The sequence below is a fragment of the Opisthorchis viverrini genome (assembly GCF_000715545.1).
Source record: "Opisthorchis viverrini unplaced genomic scaffold opera_v5_30, whole genome shotgun sequence".
Classification (NCBI taxonomy): domain Eukaryota; kingdom Metazoa; phylum Platyhelminthes; class Trematoda; order Opisthorchiida; family Opisthorchiidae; genus Opisthorchis; species Opisthorchis viverrini.
The window spans coordinates 511,914-531,947 of record NW_008751686.1 but is presented as its reverse complement, the minus strand read 5'-3'; the positions used below and the strand labels follow the sequence as shown (position 1 = coordinate 531,947).

Sequence of the window (20,034 nt, the reverse complement as noted above, 5' to 3'; positions counted from 1 at the left end):
ACCATAATAAATGTAAGCTGGTTCCATCCTTTTTTCCTAAGTAGCAACGCACAACGCCAGCATCTACCTACAAAATGTCGAAGGCTATGGGGGATCAACAAGTCATTAAAAAGATGATAAACCACACTCATCGGCGATGAAACACACTGCACACAAAGTTGCTACAACCTCATCGACAGGCAGGTTTTCCCTTTTTTGAGATGGTGAGAAGGGCACAAGAACCTAACAAACTGCCTGTGTCCGTTGGACAGAGCAGCGTCCGCAGAAAAGAAACAGGCACAATTTGTCACCCATCTTCTGGTAGTAGGAAAGGTAAGTAGAACGGATTTCTCAAGAAGCACTGGGTTGTGTCCTAGCCTCGTGGGGAGTAACCTCCCCCTAAGTGACAGAATACTCTGATTGAATAGCAAAGAAACGTGATTACAAAGTAATTAGGACAGTTCTATACTGAACTTTTCTAAACCCAAGCGATCAATCTGAGCAAAGCTAGAAATATCATACACGTCCTGTTTTCTAAAAACAATAGATCCATTGTTTAACCTCCCGACATCATTTAACATGATAACAGTGTTTTGCAGCAGATTGGATTTATGAAACGATAGATGCTAGTGACTTCAAACAAGCAGAGAGTATCTACCGAAGAGTCATTTTAAGTACACTTCTTACGCGGATCAAGTTCTCTTGAAGCACACACGCGATGGATGTGACGCGAGGTTGTTTTGCAAAGCGTAGTATTGGAACAGGCAGCCTTCGAATTAGATGAACCTACAATTGTAGTCGTATCTTGAATTCGAAGCCAAAAGCGCTGAGGGATTAGGCAGTTTTTTGTTAGCTTTGGCTCAGTAGCCCGTATCGATTTTAGACAATTAGAAAAGAATGAAGAGGGTACGGGCCAATGTGCTGCTACATACATTACATATTGCATGCACCATGGAAAATGTGCAACGGGGGGGGTCAAAAAACGAGAGCAAACTAATTTGGCTGCACAAGAGCGGTGAAATTAGGATGAATGTACACTGTGAGGATTACGCAAGACCAGTGGATGAGTAAATCGGCCGCCAATTCCGAGATCAGAAGCATATAGGGGAAAATAATCTGACAGGATCAATGAAGCAGCCATGCTTCGATAACTAACTGATCGCCGCCTTCTGCGAAGTCACAACTGAACCTACGTGTGTTCACCAAGCGGTGCTCGGTGATCTAAATCAGTAGATTAGGTCTAACATGCAGTGTACAGCCTCCCCAATTAAAAATAGTTTGGCAGCACTGTACGTCTGCTTGAGCGCCAAAGTGAAATGATGCTCGATTAGGTAACCCTTTCCACTCTGTATGACGAGGAATTGGCACAGCAACCAAATCTTCCAGCGATAGAACATAAGTTGCCTGTACCGCAAGACGTCGCAAAGAAAGTACAATTGGAAAAGATGCATTCGGACCTGAAGAATGCAAGCCAAGTAAACCTGTATAAGATGAAATGGTTTTCACCACAACTATTGCACCACTATCCACGACCAGTCAACTCATTTCCGATCGGGAAATTTCCGTTTTATACACCGTGTTCCCCGTTCGCAGTGGGCTGAACTCGGGGATTATTGCGTCGCAAAAATATCTGTGACCTATTTGCGCATCTGTTAACCGGACCCACAAGTTTTCAGTTAGGGGTAGTGTTCACCGTGTCGTTTGTACTTAACTCCCGTGATGGCTCTCGCTTCCATACGGACTTTAGAACCTTATTCTATGTATCTCACCACTCAATAATATTAGCGATCAGATCACTCCAGGCAGTGCAATCACAAAGGAGCCACAGTAACTTGGACTAACTGCTGAAATTGATTACTCAACTATGAAGTCAGCCTCAGGTGTCCTCGTGTGCTTTGTCTCAGATGATGTCCGTGATCAGCATCCGTTGCAACTGGTTCAGTCGCACGGTGGGTAAGTGAACTTACCGAATCGCAAAGTTGGTGTCCCCAGTCACCGGAAATAAATGAGATCAAATGTTCACATCCTCCGTTCAATCTGTTTTAACTGTTTTTTGTAGTTAGTGAAGCAGGATATCATTGTAGTAATGTGGAAATAACCGACAGACAGTGTCGAGATGCCGTATGACTTTACCAAGTCTGACATTTAAGGTTCAGAATTAGTGTTGTTCCGTATATGGTAATGGTCTTTGGTAAATCAGATGATAAATTCATGGGAGAACAATTCACTTCTCATAAAATTCTCAGGATCCCACATCTGAATACATTTGAGGACGTAGGCTGGAAGCCATGGGAAAATCTCACTTATCATGAATTTAGATCAAACCAGGAGTGTATGACAAGGTAAGCCATACTGACAGCTGGGAAATCATTCGGGTGCCATTGACAGCGAACTTTCGAAAATCTGCTTCAAACATCTCTCCTTCCTCTGCTTCAAACAACCATTTAACATAACCAAGTTTACTAGAAACCTTGATGCCGAGCAGGGGAGCATTTGTATAGGGTGAAAGTTTTGCTTTTCCCCCCTTGGTACCTACTTATGGTATGTGGTCATACTGTTTTTGCCTAGCATGCGACAGTTATCAGTTGCACCTTCTTTGGTGAAAAGGCGGACATTGCCTACATTCATTCAAAAGTACCAAGTATTTTTCGAGAATAGTAAACTGAAAGAGCTCAAAATCCATTCAACGCACGGGATTCCGCCAAAATCGTGCATAGATCGTGCAGCGGTTCAGGCTGCTGCATGCTCAGACTTGAAGTTTTATACTTTAAAGTTTTATACTCTAAGTAGCAACGTACGGCCTCAACGTAAAACCACGATTTCGACGCTTTCTTGAGCTCCCAGACCAAGATGAATCCATTTAAGCTGTATGTGACCTTAAACTGTACATACAGGTACTGTCAACTAAATGCTAACTAAGTAGTAATTCACATCCGATTGAAAAGCGGATTCACAAACGGATAGCAGAGCTAAATTTTAAAACTGGTTGACCGAACGAATGGACCCACCACCAAACGTACTGTGAACATACTGACATGATTTCACATGCACCCCTACCGCTTGGAAATTCAGAAGGGCATCCGTGGTTAACTACGATATAAATCATAGATAAATCAAAGCATGCGCTTCAAAGTGTACACGGGTTCCACTCGATCTTCAATTACGTGCACAAATGGTTTTGAAATCGTATGGCCCTTTTGATGAACCAAAGAGTAGAGCGGACTGTCAGGGAACGGAGATAGGATCTCTGTGCTAATGGTAAACCGTCCGTTGCACAACGCCACCAAGTCCCACGTCTCAGGGTTCAGTTTGACAGACTCACCAGGGTATATATCCAGTCCAAGCTGGCAGACAACGAGAAAGTAAACACGTGCATGAAAATCATCAGCCTGCTAAATATGAAACAGCACGCGTGATGAGTTGTTAGGGGGAAAAGTAAGTATTTTAGAATCAACAGTCTTGTTAGTGAATTCTTCAGCTTATTCCAACCCAAACAAAAGGCAATAACTGCTGAAAAGTTCTATGCACCGAAGACAAACTTTAAGCTTGAAACTTTGGTATCATACAATATTATCAGCTGAGAGCATAAACAACTAAAGAAGTCCCAAGTGTTTCACGCAAATTGTAGTTTCGTCGCCAAAGGTCACCTATTCCGATGGAACATCTCGAAACAAGTGCGGTTTTTACCGCATCCAGTTGGCCCTTGAAGACTATCAAAGTCCGGGCTACCACGATCATACTTTTCGGTTCAGGGTTTATTTCATGTCAAACTCGCGTACATTCCAAAGTGCCAACTTTCGTCAACAATAATCGAAGCGTTCGTGAGCAACAGGCTTCCCCTCAAGCTCTGTATCCGTACAGCGTAATACAAACAGATCAATTAGCGGACAGTTCGCAGGAACAAACAGTTCTGTGTCAAATGTAAAAAGAGGCTCGAAAGGAAGGGAATGAAGGTCGCTGACTGGAGGCCTCCAGTCAGCATCAAGAGCACTGACGGACAGATAATTTCTGAGGTACGTTCAAACCGAAATGAATTTTGTGTAACCATACGGAGCTAGAGATAGCTCAGTGGTTAAGGTACACATGTACTGACCTGGCAGTACCTCAGCCCTCGTGCCTCCTTCGAATGGCATGATACCCACGCACTGAAAGGGTGTTACAGCCGAACGACTCTATTCTTATAGGGAAGCAAAGATTACTTGAACTGTCAGTCTAGCGGCCGAAACTGCATACCAACCCCGGAGTGGAACTCCACGGCGCAGGGTGTTGTTCTGCAGTACTCTCAAAAAACAGGCCCGATCTTCAAGACAAAGTAGCCCATATTGATATGCACACCCCACCAGTGCACCTCCTTCATGACTATATTTCCAATTTTGGGGATAAAATATCAATCATAATTCGCATGCCGATATCCATCTCGGCTTACGAGGCCATCCTTGAGAACAAAGAGAACTGCACCGGTCATGAGGTTTTACTGTCAAGGCTTCACCTAAAAATCGGTTAACTTGTATATTTTCAGGTTGTGGTTTTGGTGACTCTGTTATCAAATTTTTGGCTGTTTGTATGGTAATGAACAATACGGTCACAGTAAGGTGTCCGCTGGGTGAAGAAATATCCTGTTAGATACAACAAGTAATGTGTCGTGGTGCAACGCAAAGCAACGACAAATCTGATCCGATACCAGGTAGAATGGAAATTAGTGATAGCAACATAATTGCAGTTAAGTCCTGGAAAAAAATCCTCTTCTTATGTAGACAAATATCGGTGCAAAGGTTAGGGGTGACGATCGGAAAAGCTGCACGATGTCACGAATATCATCGGCTCCAAAAGCTCTGCGCGATGTGACGAAGCCACCTCATCCTAACTAAAGCGATTAGCACCAGGAATCTTGCATCTCCCCAGGTGTTGCCTAGGCCTTATTTAAGCATACAACTGCAGCCTGCAAGCCACACACCAGAATGTTAAAAAAATAAGGAGGAACACTGAAGGAATGAGCAAGAAGCAGAACCCACCTGTCGGACGACAATATCACCCTTATAAACGTAATCACCATCATTAAACTGGAATCCTCTGAGAGTTTTCACCTGGACCGAGGGGCGTATTTTCGCGGGTTGATCACTGTGATTTTTCTTTTTCTTTACGCCAGCGTTCCGAGTAGGTTGAACAAACGAGGCTAGACGACGTTAAAATAAAAAGCCCGTTTTACCTGAAAGAACTGGTCGTAGTAGACCGGTTGCTTTAGAGGAAAAATTGGCCATTGGAACGCGTTCGATGTCGATTTAACTAAATTTTCATGGGACCTTTGTAACTGGATGAGCAGCTGAAAGTATATACCATATTACTTCGTTCGTATTTTCAGAGAAGTAACCCACAGAACATGCCATAGGTTTTGGAAATAAGCGAATACGAGGAGGGTATACAATGGCCGCCCCAAAAACAAGCAATACCTTCACTGCACCACTTTCACTGCACCACTGGGGTACCGCACACCGAATGAGACTTCACCTATGCATCCTCAGTTCGACCTGCCGTAACATTTGCTACGCTTAGACCGGAAGAGTGGATAGTGTTTTCAGCAACTCCTGATAGCTTTTCAAAACTCGCCACTGAAAAATATCTCAAGTCTGTCTTAGAAAACCGGGTTTCCGACATCCCTCTATTATTAGCTAGTGGAACATCTTGTTTGCAGTTCAACTCGCAAATAGAAAATACTACAACATTAATAACGATCCCACATAACAATAAAGCGGCCCCTGCACTGGACACTCGTTTGGAAAAAACCACGTGCGAGAGGTTCAGTCGAATTTGAGCCGAGCTTTATTCGGAGCTAGTGACTGAAGATTTTTCAGGCACGTTGCACAAGGCGGGTTAAGAATATTCTTTCTACCCGTTAAAGCGATGTGGCGAAGACATAAACAACAATGTATTCTACTAACTGGCACTGCGATAGATGAACGTCCCCGTCCAATCACACGTAAAGAATACAGTTTTGATCAACAGAGGTAACATCAAAAGTTCACACTCAGATCAAACATGCAGCAGGCCAGTGATCTGAGGGCCAAAATGATCGTTTAAAAGCCGGTAATACAGGTGATGGGTGACGGATGCACTGCCGACACACGGCTCGGCTATCCTACCCAGCCAAGCAGTGACCAAGATGGTCACGTCAATGAACGTACGGATTACGCGAACCAGGCTTTTAGATCACTATCCATCCGCCTTAAATGGAGGGATGACATTACACTCCAGTCATACATTCATTCAAAGTCAAATCACATTGAGCAGCTTTGCATGCACCCAGGAGGTGAATTTCCAATGGCCCAAAACAAGGAATTTAACACAAAACTGAGATGCGACAAAATAAAAATAGATAAACCCATGGATTGTTTTTAGTTAATTTGAGGAGATCATTATAAAATGCATATATAACGGGTTTGTCTATCTGATTCTGCAGCTTAGGTCAACGTACACGATCAATCAACCACCTCCCCACCTAACAGGCTTCCGGTTAGCTCCGCTGGCTACCTGATGTTTTGATTGAATACTCATGGGTGAAACGCGGCAACCTCATAGTTAATTGTGATCTAGGTGAACTCGACTAATTAGCTGGGTAAAAGCCCACTGTGAAATGGTAATGTAAGCGGAAACGCAGAGAGAGAGAGAGGTGCGAGCATGAAGACAGGTCGGTAAAGACTTATTCAGGATCTTCTTCTACTGATAATCCTCCACGCGCTAGTTTTTGTCTTCTGAGGTTAAATCAGTCAACTACATCTGTAATTTCGACATCAGACGCCAAAGGTGTATCTGTATGTGAAAGTTAGCGTTAGCCTCGTACCATCCCTGATATTGTTAGCGTGGAAGAGAGAACTTCATCAGTATTTCTTCCAAAATGCTCGTGCCTTTTCCACGTGGACCGTAGTCTCAAAGCATTTTAACTCTTCCTCCGTTCCAGTCATTTTAGAGTAGGATTGACTTCAGCACTAAGTGTTCCTGTTTTCCAGCTTCTTAACGATATTATTGCATACGACAAACGAGCGATTCAGTCGGGAATCAGCTGAGCCTACCATTGAAACCAAATTACTTTGCAAATGAGTGCAGTTCGCGAACGGCGTACAAGTTGGGTCCAATTAGAACAAACGGTCGACGGAAACTGGGTGGCTACACCTGACGAGCCCCAAGAAAGAAGAAATTGGCCATGGGCCGTTGAAGGGATTTTAGAGACCATATAAGTGTTGTGTTCCATCACGCTTGGATTCCGTTGGGTACTTTTGGACCAGTTACGGATTCAATCGAAAAATGCATCCGATACCAAAAGCTGCAGTGATTTAGTCACGTAATACGCATGCCAAATCATCGTATGCCGAAAAGTGCTCTTCTCCGTTCCCAAATTAGAATGGCGCAAGCAGAGTTGGACAACCTTTGACCGAGCAAAGAGATATGAGGGAGATTACGAGAAGTCTTGGTGTTGTCGGTGAGACGAACCTTCCGGAATGGAGTCTACGTGATTCTTATCGCGGGTTCCTTGCTGTTGGAAAAGGATCCCGTCTTCACAGTGCCACTGTCGTGTACCTGAACTTTTTATTTCTGACCCTGAGATGGGGCTGTGTCATATCATACAGTTGGAGTAAATAATAAGCAAGACACTCGTTCAGCCGTAATACACTTTCGGTGCATAGCTATCACGCCACTAGAAAGACTGAGGTACTGTCAATACAGGGGCCAGCGTAGATGTAAGCAGTTCGAGAGGCCGGACCTTCTGCTAAAGACGACAGTGTCACACTAAAACAAGCAACTGAGTGGAAGCGTCCTGGAAAGTCCTCTGCAATTATTGGTCATGAGAATTAGTAAACCATTGTTATTGTGCAGCGTTGAATCGGTGGCGAAATTGTAACGATGGTCCAACTTAGTCAGTTCTTTTCCTCTGGTTGATATAGTTACCTATCACCCTTCAGCAAGAGGTTTTCGCTGTGACTCGCTGGTTCCCCGAAGACATTTTAGCTGGAAGATGGTAAGCTCCTGCGCACCCGCTAAATTGCCAAGCCTAGACAGGGGGATTTTAGAGCCAGAGGTGGGGTTCGAACCAAACACTGCACATAATGGGCGATGGTTCACTTTGCCACCATTATCTTCACCAATGGTCTGGAAGATAAGAGTGGATATCCACGTGGTAAAAACCACAAATCCAAGTCCAGACCCAAAGATAATCCGGGACAGTTTACGCCACCTCTGGTGAACAGTCCCGTTGAATATTTGCAATAATTCGTTGGAAAGATTAGTTTCGATCGTGTTCATATTGGGCACTCATTATCTTCTCACGATAGTTGAGCCTAGGAACAATACGCCATCACACTACACCCCATATATTATAGTAAACCTGATATAATTGTAAGCTCATGATGATAAGAATTCAGACGACCAAAATAAACGTGCACTATCACACCGTGGAACAGAGGGGATCACCACAGTTGCCAAGGTTGCTGGGCTGCCACAAATCGGCTCATCTCCGTTGGGCATCTTACCTCGCTTGCTGACTGGGACGTGCCAGATTAAGTCTAGAAAGCAACTCGTCTAATTGCTTTTCTGAAGTTGTCGCGGGATGCAGCCTCAGCGACGTCCTTGTGGAGGTTGTTTTATGGGCTCATCATGTGGAGTGTAAAGAACCTCCACAATACCCAAGCTTTACCACATTTCCAAAGTATTTTGGGGTGTCCCCTCAGTTCTTTCCCGTCCTTCCACTCTACCAATTCATCCACGGGTGTCTCTGAAAGAGCTAGATGAGACCCTATTTCAATGTATAACTTTTTTTTAGGCTACACCGACCCAAAACGTTGATTTCCTTTTATTAGGTAACCTACGGAGTTGCGGCATCCATCTGGTTCCGTTGTACCCCTCCAAATATAGCACAGTGGTTAAGGCGCAAAGTTAGTGACCGGATGGTCCTGCATCTCCACTGCTTCTGTCTAGGCTTGGGCAACTTGACAGTACCTCTGCATCCGTGCTTCGTTCGGGCGACATAAAAAAAACTGTTCCGCTGTAGCACTCTTTCGGTGCCTAGCTGCCATGCCACCAAAAGGAGTCACAAGGGTTGGGATACTGTCAGGTCGCCCAAGCCTAGACAGGGAAAGTCGAGTGGCAGGGGTCGGGTTCAAACCACGTCGATTCGCGCTCTAACCACTTGGTCCATCTTGAGATGTGGCTAGATAAAACGGCAGTACAAAGCAGCCCGTGTTTCACGCTCTGGAACCGCTCCCTTTAATACGAAAAGTGTCCCTATAGTTTTGTAGGCTGTTGTTGCATGGTGTGGGAACAAGATTTTTAACAGTTTTCGCCTTGGTGACTTTGAAACCGCCTACCACGGTCTCCAGGCCTATCAAAATAGGAAATTTTAATGTAATAAGTGGGAAATCCTACGCTTTTAGCTCGCTGAGCCAACTTAATCAGACCGTTCGTGGCTGACTACTTTGATTTGTGGGACTGGCAAGCCTGTATTGGTGTGCAGGGTCTGCTTGCTGTTCCTTATGAACAGGGATCACGATAGCCTTCCTTCAGGTAGTCAGCTCTCCCAAAGTGGGGTTAGAGCTTAGCTAATGTCAACACCAGTGTATCCTGCTACCCTGAGCATCGCTAAGAGCGTGGGAGATTCCCACATTCTCTGTACAGTCACCATTCAAAGGCTTTAAAAATATTCGTATAAACTTTTGGATTGGACGAGACTGAAACAATAGTATCCAAACTGATCTTCTAAGTGTTCAGCAAATCCTCCAATTACATATTTGTGCGAATGAACACGTGAGTGATTTTTCCATTCGTTTATATGGTTGCCTTTCCTTGGTTGTTCGATGGAATTAGGTGATACAGGGCATGTCTGCTTCCAGTGTTGAAGGAGTCCACACGCGCGGTCACACTAAAGCATCAATCAAAATTACTGTGGTCGGTGATAGTTGGTGATCATTTGATGGTATCGGGGAAGTCGGACAAATGGCCCTGAGCGTCACAAACACACCTTGCTTTACATCTCGCCGGGCCTCATCCACATTTTCATTACCACCATTAGGTTGGTTCACTGCAGAGCTACCTGGGCTATCTGATCCACAGCGGATAGTCAGGTGTCTTTTGAAAAGCACCAGACCATTTTGTTTTAAGGGTAATTCACCCTTGTTCGAAAGCACCAGTAGGCGCGGTCAACCGTTGGGCGATCGGAGTGTGCCGCCAACCTTCTCAACCGCGCCCTTCCTCTTGGGATGGCAGTATCACTGCTCCCATGAATATGGATATGTTGAGCGCCTGTCTTCACACTCCTATCCCAAAGAACAGTACGACTTTACCGCCCCCCCAGACCGCCTCGTAGCACGATTACTCGTAGTACGGGGTCTCGCTGTTGTTGGTCTGAATCCTCCCCTTTGACCTTCATGGCATGGTTGCACCTTGTGAAACGAAGCTCCAGCCACTGCCCGAGGGATCATTGCAGCACTCAAGTCAGGTCACACGTGTTTCAGCTCGGAGTGTGCCGCCAACCTTCTCAACCGCGCCCTTCCTCTTGGGATGGCAGTATCACTGCTCCCATGAATATGGATATGTTGAGCGCCTGTCTTCACACTCCTATCCCAAAGAACAGTACGACTTTACCGCCCCCCCCAGACCGCCTCGTAGCACGATTACTCGTAGTACGGGGTCTCGCTGTTGTTGGTCTGAATCCTCCCCTTTGACCTTCATGGCATGGTTGCACCTTGTGAAACGAAGCTCCAGCCACTGCCCGAGGGATCATTGCAGCACTCAAGTCAGGTCACACGCCACTGTTTCAGCTTTAGGTCGGTTATTCAAGCTGCTAAAGCTTTGTCCGCCGAAGATAAGGAGAATAACGAAGTTAGAACCACATGTTGGAGACGATGGCCCAATCAATTCATTGGTCAGTCACATTGAGACCAGGAGGAAAGCTATGCGTTGGATGCAACAGCTTGGATGCAGGAGCGACACTGAGGACACAACTCGGTCATGCCAGACTGTGTCTTTAACCTTTGATGTATCTCGTCTTGAGGTCCTCATCCAGGGAGACGGCAATGAGCATCACAGCTGAGTTTTCTGGAATTGATTTCATGCTTCGCTGTTAAATCATTGTTTGACCTCCCCTGGCTCGCTTCTACCCTTCAAGTGGTTGCACGAAAAGGGATTTTCGAGAAGGTCGGTTAAGTGACATACGAATCACGTGAAAAAGCCGGTGCAACCTATGGAGTGTGATCAGTTCATCTACCGTGGGCGTTATTTCTTCCGAAAACCATTCGTACTTCAGTTTTACTAATCTGGAGTTACCACCAGATTCGGCCAATGCTCCGATGACATGCTTTGGAGGCACCTACGGTCAAACACAGAAAGCCCTCGAAGGTCACGTCTCTGATCCATAAAGTATATCAGATCTGACAGTCTTATTGTACATTCTACCACTGACAGTCAAGCTGATGTCATATCGGTATCACAAATGTCGGAGATTGAAACAACTGTTTTGACCTTCCCAATTCGGAAAGTGATTTCGTCTTACGCCAGACCTTCTGGACTAATGCAGCTGTCCGGATAAATGAACTTATATCCTACCCATTCCAGTTCAACCGAAAGCATGAGGGTTTGATTTGACCTTACCCAATCTTTCAATAGCTCTTTACACTTTAAAGGTGCGAACAACCTACTGAGGCGTGCAGTAAAAATATTTAGGTTATTTAAAACTTTGGATTACTAAGGGGTTCGATCCAAGAAGAGCAAAATCGTCGGCGTACTCAATGTGCGTGAGCGAACGCATTGAGAGTATCTCGATCCCCGAAGTGCTAGAGAGGTGGGTAAAGCAGCATCTCCATTAAGCAAAGGAGAGGCGATGAAGGACATTCTTGCCTCACACCAGTGAATGTAGTGAACACAGGACAACATCTGTCACAGACATGTATGAGCGCACAAGAGGAGGCATATTATTAGAGACAATGATTTATACGGGAAAACCCCCTTGTCGCTGGACACCGTCAGTTTCTGACGATCAACGGAGTCCAAGAAATACGACCAAACTGGGACGACTGAAAGAGTGGCGATGTTCAAGAACTTGTCTCAAGGTAAAGACATGGTCGACACATCCTCTGCAAAAATGAAACCCAGCTTGGTTGTTAATAATGTCTCTTTCGATATTCGATCAACCTGCGCAAAACAATGCCAGAGGGTACTCTAAATGAGATGGATGTCATGCTGATATCACGGTTATTTTCGCATGACGATCTTGTGCTTTTTTTGAAGACTAAGACCACAGTCGAGAAGCTCTATTACACTGGTGTTCTGTTTTTGTTCCAAATTTTCCCAAATAGGGTCGTCAGACCGTTCACCAGGACCTCACAATCCTCTTTGAAGAGTGTGGCGTGCAGACCATCCGGACCAAGTACCTCATCGAGTTCCAGCATTAGTATCTGACGCTGGATTTCTGTTGTTGATGCCGGTTCCCAGAACTGCAGTGACTTTTCACTTAATAAGCATGTCTCGTTGGTTGTACCCTCCACCCGTTGTGTTGTTGCCCGCTGCGTTCAGGTTGTAACGACTCGGTCATGCCTTCATCGGCATATTACCTACACGTTGGGACCCTGTGTCCACCGTGTAGAGCATTGCTGCTCCTCGAATCAGTGTCTGCTGTGGTGTCCCTTCTGCCGCCCCCCCCCCCTTTTTTTGACTTTCCGGATAGCAGCAGAACGATCCAAATGAACCTAGGACTGTAACCTAAATGGCTTGGACAACGGGTAGGACGCTGCAGGCTGCTGGCAGGATTCAACAGAATGAACTAAAGTGGGAGGGCTAACGGTGCCGGACGCCATGAGCTGAATAGCCGCTGTCGTGTATGCTCCCTCTGGCTTTCAGTTTGGCTGTAACTGTGGCGATCACAAAATCGTCCGGATGTGGTGTTCTCGTGAATGTACTGTAGGTCAGAACCTGTATCAAGTTGGAGGATAATCGTGATGAGAATTCATGTCGAGCGGGTGATTTCATCCTAAATGTAGCGGTCACAGCCACTGCATGCGGATTGCGCGAGCTCCTGAAGTCATCTCTGAAGTATTCTTCTTTGCGGATCTTTCGACTACGCTTACTGCACCTGTACTTCCCGTAGGGAAAGTGGCGTGAGTAATGCCATTCTTCACAAAACCAACAGTGTGTGGGCTTTTTCTTTGAGTTCGTTGAGAACCTGGTTGCCTTTTGGAAGTTATTTTGCATACCATGTCAGGCTGAGAAAATCTGGAATGTCCGATAATCGCAGCATCAGCCTTGAGAGTGATAAGCTGCTGGCACTCGGTGGTAAGTTTCTGAAAAGTCAACTCAGGATCCTGTTTAATGCGATCCAGTAGCCAGGTGCGAATATATATGGCGATTGAAGGTCAGCCACGAAGATGAGTCACTTGAATGGACCCTCGGTCATGGTTCTGAGCTGAAACCGCTCCCATTCTCTGTTGACCGCACCGGCATAGGTGACGAAATCTTCAGTATCCCTTTTGGTAATCTTGAGACACAGATAACAAACACTGGACAAGGAGCTTTGCCCACCGAATTTTGGCAAAAAATGGGACAGTACCTGCGAAACCAAGGTAACGAGGGAGTTTGGGGAGTATGAAAGTTGCGAACCGATCATGTTCAGCTGTCCCCAGTTCCCGCAGCAACAGTCGAACTTTCAATGTACCATTAAACTGAGCAAAGTCGATTTGAAACATGTCCTCATATTTCCTGAACCAACTTTCGAAAGTTCGTCCAGATTCAGCGTCGAAATTGAGTTCATTAATCGAACTGGCAGCAGCACCTGAGGAAGGAGACGGAGGCCCGACTGATTTTGTGGCATTCACCGGAATGTAGGGCATCAGAAATTAAAAAAGCCTCGCTTGAGCTGCTTCGAACTACTTCTGTTGCTGCTGTAAACTTATTAGGGAGTTGCTTCGCCGAAATTGACATCATGAGTTTCGGGTTGCGCCAGTTGTGACTTGCTGAACGCCCAGTAAACAAGTCACCGCGGCACCACCGGTGGCAAGAGGAGGCAAATAGGGGTGGCATTTTACGCTTGCCACCGATGGCTCCACCGGTGGCTAAAAGCGGCCAAAGGTGGCAACCCAAAAATTTCGTGATATATTTAATCGGTGGCGCATTCTAACAAATCGGTTTCAAAAATTACTTCATCAATAGAGCTCCAGTATCCAGATTATCGTGTTACATTTGTTTTCAGAAGGCTTTTATGCAACAAATGCTATGTTTGGCTTGTATTCACCAACAAAATCAGTGGCAAAGCTAGCCACCTTTGACCACCGTTAGCCACAGGTAGCACTGTGTTTACTGGGGGGTCGTGCAACTCCGTATGAATCCCTTGGCTTCGTGCTCCACCCACTATGGTATACCAAAAGGCACAGTAGCTTTACACAGTCCTTTAGGGGGGAAAGGAAAATTATTACAACTGTATTCATAGGGTAATCACAGAATGTTCAAGGTTATGCCATAATCTCCATGAGAGGGTGGGAAGCGTCGAGCTAAAGGTGCTCGATCCAGATTGGCCGGCATTCTGGCCTATCAGGACTGCAGGTCTGCAGCCTGCACGTGACATCCATTCAAATGATGTGAAGTTCAGCGATATTCGTACGGATGGCCTCCGTACAACCTGGGACCTATTGAATGTTTACCAACAAGTTCTAATCAGTGCGAAAGACAAGCCGTATATGGCTTTTGAAGCGTTTTGTGCGATGCACAGAGAACTGTTTCAGTTCCTTCCGGTGTAACCAACGGAGTGGCATGCTTCCAACGCAATTTGACCATATAGTAAAGTCTGGGAACTTGAGTGGCATCTACGCGCATTTTGACTTCACTATTTGTGGGACTTTCAAAGGTGAGGATGATCGAAACCTCAAATGAAGTATTAAAAATGAAATGTAGAATTGCCACTGACTGCAAGCGAAATATTATTGCAGCCAAACAAATACAGCTCTGAGGGGGTCACCAAATCAGATCCCGAACGAACGCGCCCTATTCGTCAATCCCGTCATCCACATGGCGCTAAAATCCAACAGCTAATTGTTGGCATGTTTGCTTATTATTCGCAATGGATACCATGCTGACAGAGCCAGAAATAAAACTTTTCCCCTACACGAGCGTGTACAACAGTCCTTCAGAAAATCAGAGTAGTTGGAGAAAGCTATGGTTGTGACAGTCGACTAAAATGCAGTCTTGGTTGTCGAGACAGACCCCTCAGACGTGGAAATTGGTGCATATCTGTCTCAGCACGGCCTGCCGGTGGCCCCCCTCTCTAGAACACTAACACCGAGCGAAAATGATTGCTCTGCTATTGAAGAGAGGCACAGGCCATCGTGGAATCTATCCGTAAATAGAAGCATTTTTTTCTTCCGAGAGCTCATCAAGCTTATTATCGACCGGCAGTCAGTTTCCTCCCTGCACGGTTTGTTGCATAAAAGTAAAGTAAAAAGCGATAAAATCCTGTGATGGAAAATGGAACCCTTGGATTTTAGCCATTACAACAGCAACAGATCAAGAAAAGACAGTATGGTGGCTGATACATAATTGCATAGCTTGTGCGCCAGCCTGATCGACAATTATGAAATCAAAACAAAATCATGGTCCCTGCGCTATCCCGGAATTACTCGCATGCATTACTTTGTTCTTTCCAAAACTTGCCGTTTTCCTTCCAAGACACCAAAAACGTTACCGCAAAATTTAAGGTTTGTGCCAACATTTAACAGCAGTTTTGAAAAATCACCCCTGCTAGTGACTGAACCGTTCGAACGAACTAGCTTCCACCTAAGGATCTTTGCTTTCATTTACCTGTAGTATTCCGGCCTCGTGCTTCTTTCGGGAGGCGTGGCACCTAGGCATCGAAAGGGTGTTACAGCTCAACGATTCTATTAGTAGAAAGCAATATCCATTGAAGGTTTTTCGTCTTCCATTCGACTTCCTCTGCGCAGACACATGCATCTACTGTTAGTAAGTGTTAATTATTTTTGTTTGGTATGCTTGCATGTTTACGTTCGGATCGTGGGTCCTCGTTCATGTCTGACGAACTGTCCACACTCCTTCATGACAAAGGAGTTTGTATCGGCCAAACAACTGCTTATAATCCTCAGGGAAATAGCCAATTTTAATGCCTCATCGGGACGCCCCTGGAACATCATCCAGCTGACCCAAGACGGAAGGCCTGCAAATCTATCATTGAGATTTGGCTCTCTCAGATGTTCTTCACTCTATGCGGCCCCTTCCATTCGATTCTACGAATACCACTCTACAAGAACCAACGTTTCGTTTTGAGCGTTGGTCATCCTGTGGTTTGTTTATACCCCCTTGGCTCACCACTCGGGGACCTGTTTTACTGAGGAGAGTTGATCGAACCTTTATGTATGAACCAATCTCAGAGGAAGCCGAAAATATTAACTGCAATCCGCATTACGCCCGTGTTAGTTTTCCTGGCGAAAGCGAAGGCACTGTATCCTTCCGCCATCTCGCTCCTTGTGGTGATCGCACACATGTCAACGGGTCCATGCCTATCTCATCCAGTGAAGGCAACGGCTGTCATAACCCCCCTGTCTGACTTGCACGCGTCTCTGTTAAATAATATTGAAGATGAAACGCTAGTCTTACCCCCGTGCCTGGACGATGCTTCTGCATCTTATAATAAATATGGCCATGGCTCCTCTGATTGAGCCAGGCTCCAGCAATGTACATGAACTTACATCGCAAGAAATTGAGAGGCTTGTTCACCCTTATTATTACCTCTTAGCATGTTTTTAAGAGCAGTCATCCAGCGTCTTTGTTCGGATAGCCCTCTCTACACACAATCCAACGGCCCGGGTGAATGTCATGACTATCCCATGTGTCCACACTGCCCTTTCGTACTGACGATGGCTCCGCCTTCGCTTTCGGTTTATGTGCGTCTAATCTTGAATAAGCAAAGTGCTATTCATTCTACGCAATTCGGTCTTGCTTTTGCGCTCAATCAAGATCTACACACCATTCGTAACACTTTTGTAATCCAGCAGCGTTCTCTAGCATTCTTCAGGCTCCTGACTATCTGGTGATTATGAATTCGCTGTCGCCATTAGAGTCGCTAGTTGCTGGCAAGTCTTCTTGTCAGAGCAAGATCTGCTGATTTTGGCGATATCCAGTGTGTATTTGTTCGAGTAGGATGGCTTTAAGGAACATGTCTGAAAGCAGATAGCATAGCTACTTTGACCCGCTCCTATTCAACCTCCCCACGGATGGCTACATGGTCCAATGCAGTCCATGACTCCCACACCGGAGATATCGCCAGACATTGCATCAGAGTCCCCGGATACCCCAAGATTGAAATGTTGAACATTCAAACTCATCCAAAGCGGCTCGATGTGCCCGACTAACGTGTTGGGAGACAAAACACGCCGATAGGGAGGGAAAGCCAGGGAGGGATGTATGTTGCCTATTTTGACGGTAAGGACACTGAAAGCTACAAGATGGATTAGATAGCTTGAACTTTGTAAATGACTATTTGGTTTCATTTTCTGGGTGATGAGTTAGACACGAAACATTTGTTGGAAAACGTGTATATGGGTTGATCACACTGCATTATTCCACGGGTGGGGAGGACGCATTGGAGAGGAAGAATGTGAAGCCGCAATGGTGACCGATACCTCCAGGTTGCCTGGATCGATGAATAGGGTTTGGTTGCGGTATCCTATCCTGGGACTGTGGCTCAAGAGTGTGACCCATAGGACGGAGGGAGGATGTCGGGTTTTGTTCGTAGACCCAGACGCTAGCTTCTGGCTCAAGGGTTTAAACCACAAAGCAGCCGTTGTTATGGTTTTCTTGAGGGAGCCATCCAGCAGACAATGACTTATCAATCTTACTTCCTTGGCTGCAGGGGACTGACATGGTCCGAGGAATAGCTGTCTCATTCTTAACGCGGATAGGTACAGCGAGTACCAGCTAAGTAGAACAAGACTCTTGTGTTTTCAAAGCAGTTCAGTCGTATTGAATGATTTGCCAGTGGTTACGGTCAGTCGTTCAGGGACCATGGTATGCGGTTTTTAGGGTCGGTCTTTTTAACCCGCCCTTCTTCAGAGTAAGGCAGTATCGCTTCTTCCATTATCACGTGCAGGTTAGTCGCTTCCGGGAAACACATACGTCACGATCAAATACCAAACAACAGTAGAACTCCAGCTTAAGACCACCTCGTAATACGATTTCTCGGAGTACAGAGACTCGCTTTATTCTTCGGGCTGCTCCTCATTAAACTTCAGTGGGGTATGGCCCAACATGGCATGACTTGACACAACACAAGGGCACCTATCCAGTGCCACTGAGAGTTGTCGAGCTGAAAAACCGAATGGCACAAACAGCACTATTGACTGAATCCCGATCTGGAAAAGCGTGTCTGGACCCTGGGGAGAGCATAACCCGCATATCATATATAAATTGTGCAATCGTTTCGTTACTAAACGCCGGGTGAGCACGGTTTGACAGCTGATTTTGTTCTGGCTGGTTTAAAATGCGACATCAAACTCGACTCTCACAAGTTGGTTTGGGGGACATTAAGGGATAAATTATAAGGTACGAGGTGGTGTATATCGTGCGTCTGCTGATTTGACAAATTACAGACATTAGAACCACCTGCGTGAAACGGGTCACATGAATATAGTAACCGTACTTCGGTGGCCCGGTCACTGATCATGACCTATTTGCCGAGGAGGTAACGTTAGTCCGCGTGCTCATGTTTCCCCATTTGATGACGAAACTAATGCTTGTGGGTGGCCCGACCTCTTGTAGTTTCACACTGTCCCCTGAACTATCGGCACCTCCGAGGAGAACAGACACATTTTACAACTCTTTTGAACCCTTGGTTAACTGATAGGTTTTTCACCACAGACCCCACCAATTCACGGCGGGGACATGCTGAGGCTTTTAAGATTAGAGAGCGCGTTTGTATCGGATAGTTTATTAAATTTCGAGTAGTTGGTGCAAGTTTGTAAGCGGCTGTCAACGCTGTATCTAAGACACAGTTATAATACTCTTTGGTGCATTTTATGTCGGTATTCGGGCCAGAAACCCTACCTGGGGACTTGAGGAGCCCTGCTGCATCTTTTTTCGCTTTCACCTTACGGGCAAAAAGAAGCCTCCGAATGAAAAAGTGAACTTATCCTGGAAAGCTTGAGCATTGACCAACTGATTGGTTATTCGTGAATTTGTGAATAACAACCAATAAACAGACCCTAGCAACTGGCGGTTCGACAAGCTCCGGTTGACTATTGGATAACGGATCAGAAAAGACTACTGGTCAGACATGCATCACGGGTCCGCGGATCGATGCATGAAATAAAGGCTTTCGTCCAAGCTTCCCGAGTCGGGTTTGTTCTCGTCGTTCAGTGCACTTCGCCCACTTTAAAGGCAGTCTTGCAGGATGTAATGACGTTATTTAGTATCTCAGCGGAAGAAGTAGGCCTACCATTGTGAAAACGCACATAATAAGGCGCCCAAATGTACTTTGAAGTGGGCACTGGAAGCATCGCAAACAATCGTTGCAGGAAGCTTGTTCTACGCACTAACTGATCGAAATGGGAAAGTTGTTGCCTACTACTAGTGTGCGCTCTGAGTCTGACAATGTTTCCACCAATGCCCCTGTGCTAGTTGGGTCTACGGTAAAAAATCTGTTGACGAAACCTTTTTGAAATAAAGCGTGAGTAAATAATATTTAAGTAACTTAGTGAGTAGTTAAGTAGGTCTCCTCGGATGCGGTTATATTCCAGGGGAGGAGCCAGGGGCAGCGAGACACGTTTCATAATCAACGGATTAAAGGACGATAACCACCTTTGTAGCAGCTCGCTGGACACGCGCTTTTAGCGTACCGTCTATCCTGCGTGCTGAGTAGACAACCTGGTCAGCATTTTTAGGAACCTGTCTGATATAGGCCTTACAGACTATACAGAAGTCCACACAAAAATTACGGGGGACGTTTTGCCAAGTTCTCCGTGGGAAGCTGAAAGAATTCTGGGCCGATTTTTCATGGTGAAGAAAGAGAGCCAGATGTCTAAA

General features: G+C 45.6%; 1 protein-coding gene across 1 annotated transcript; it reads left to right on the top strand.

The window, feature by feature from the left end:
* Window positions 1-200: 200 nt before the first annotated feature.
* T265_02446 (hypothetical protein) lies at window positions 201-10,383 on the top strand (the record flags this gene model as incomplete). The annotated part of the gene is made up of 2 exons (XM_009166695.1): window positions 201-312; window positions 10,034-10,383. 2 exons carry the CDS (start codon window positions 201-203, stop codon window positions 10,381-10,383), a joined length of 462 nt encoding a protein of 153 aa, XP_009164959.1.
* Between the last annotated feature and the right edge of the window lie 9,651 nt (window positions 10,384-20,034).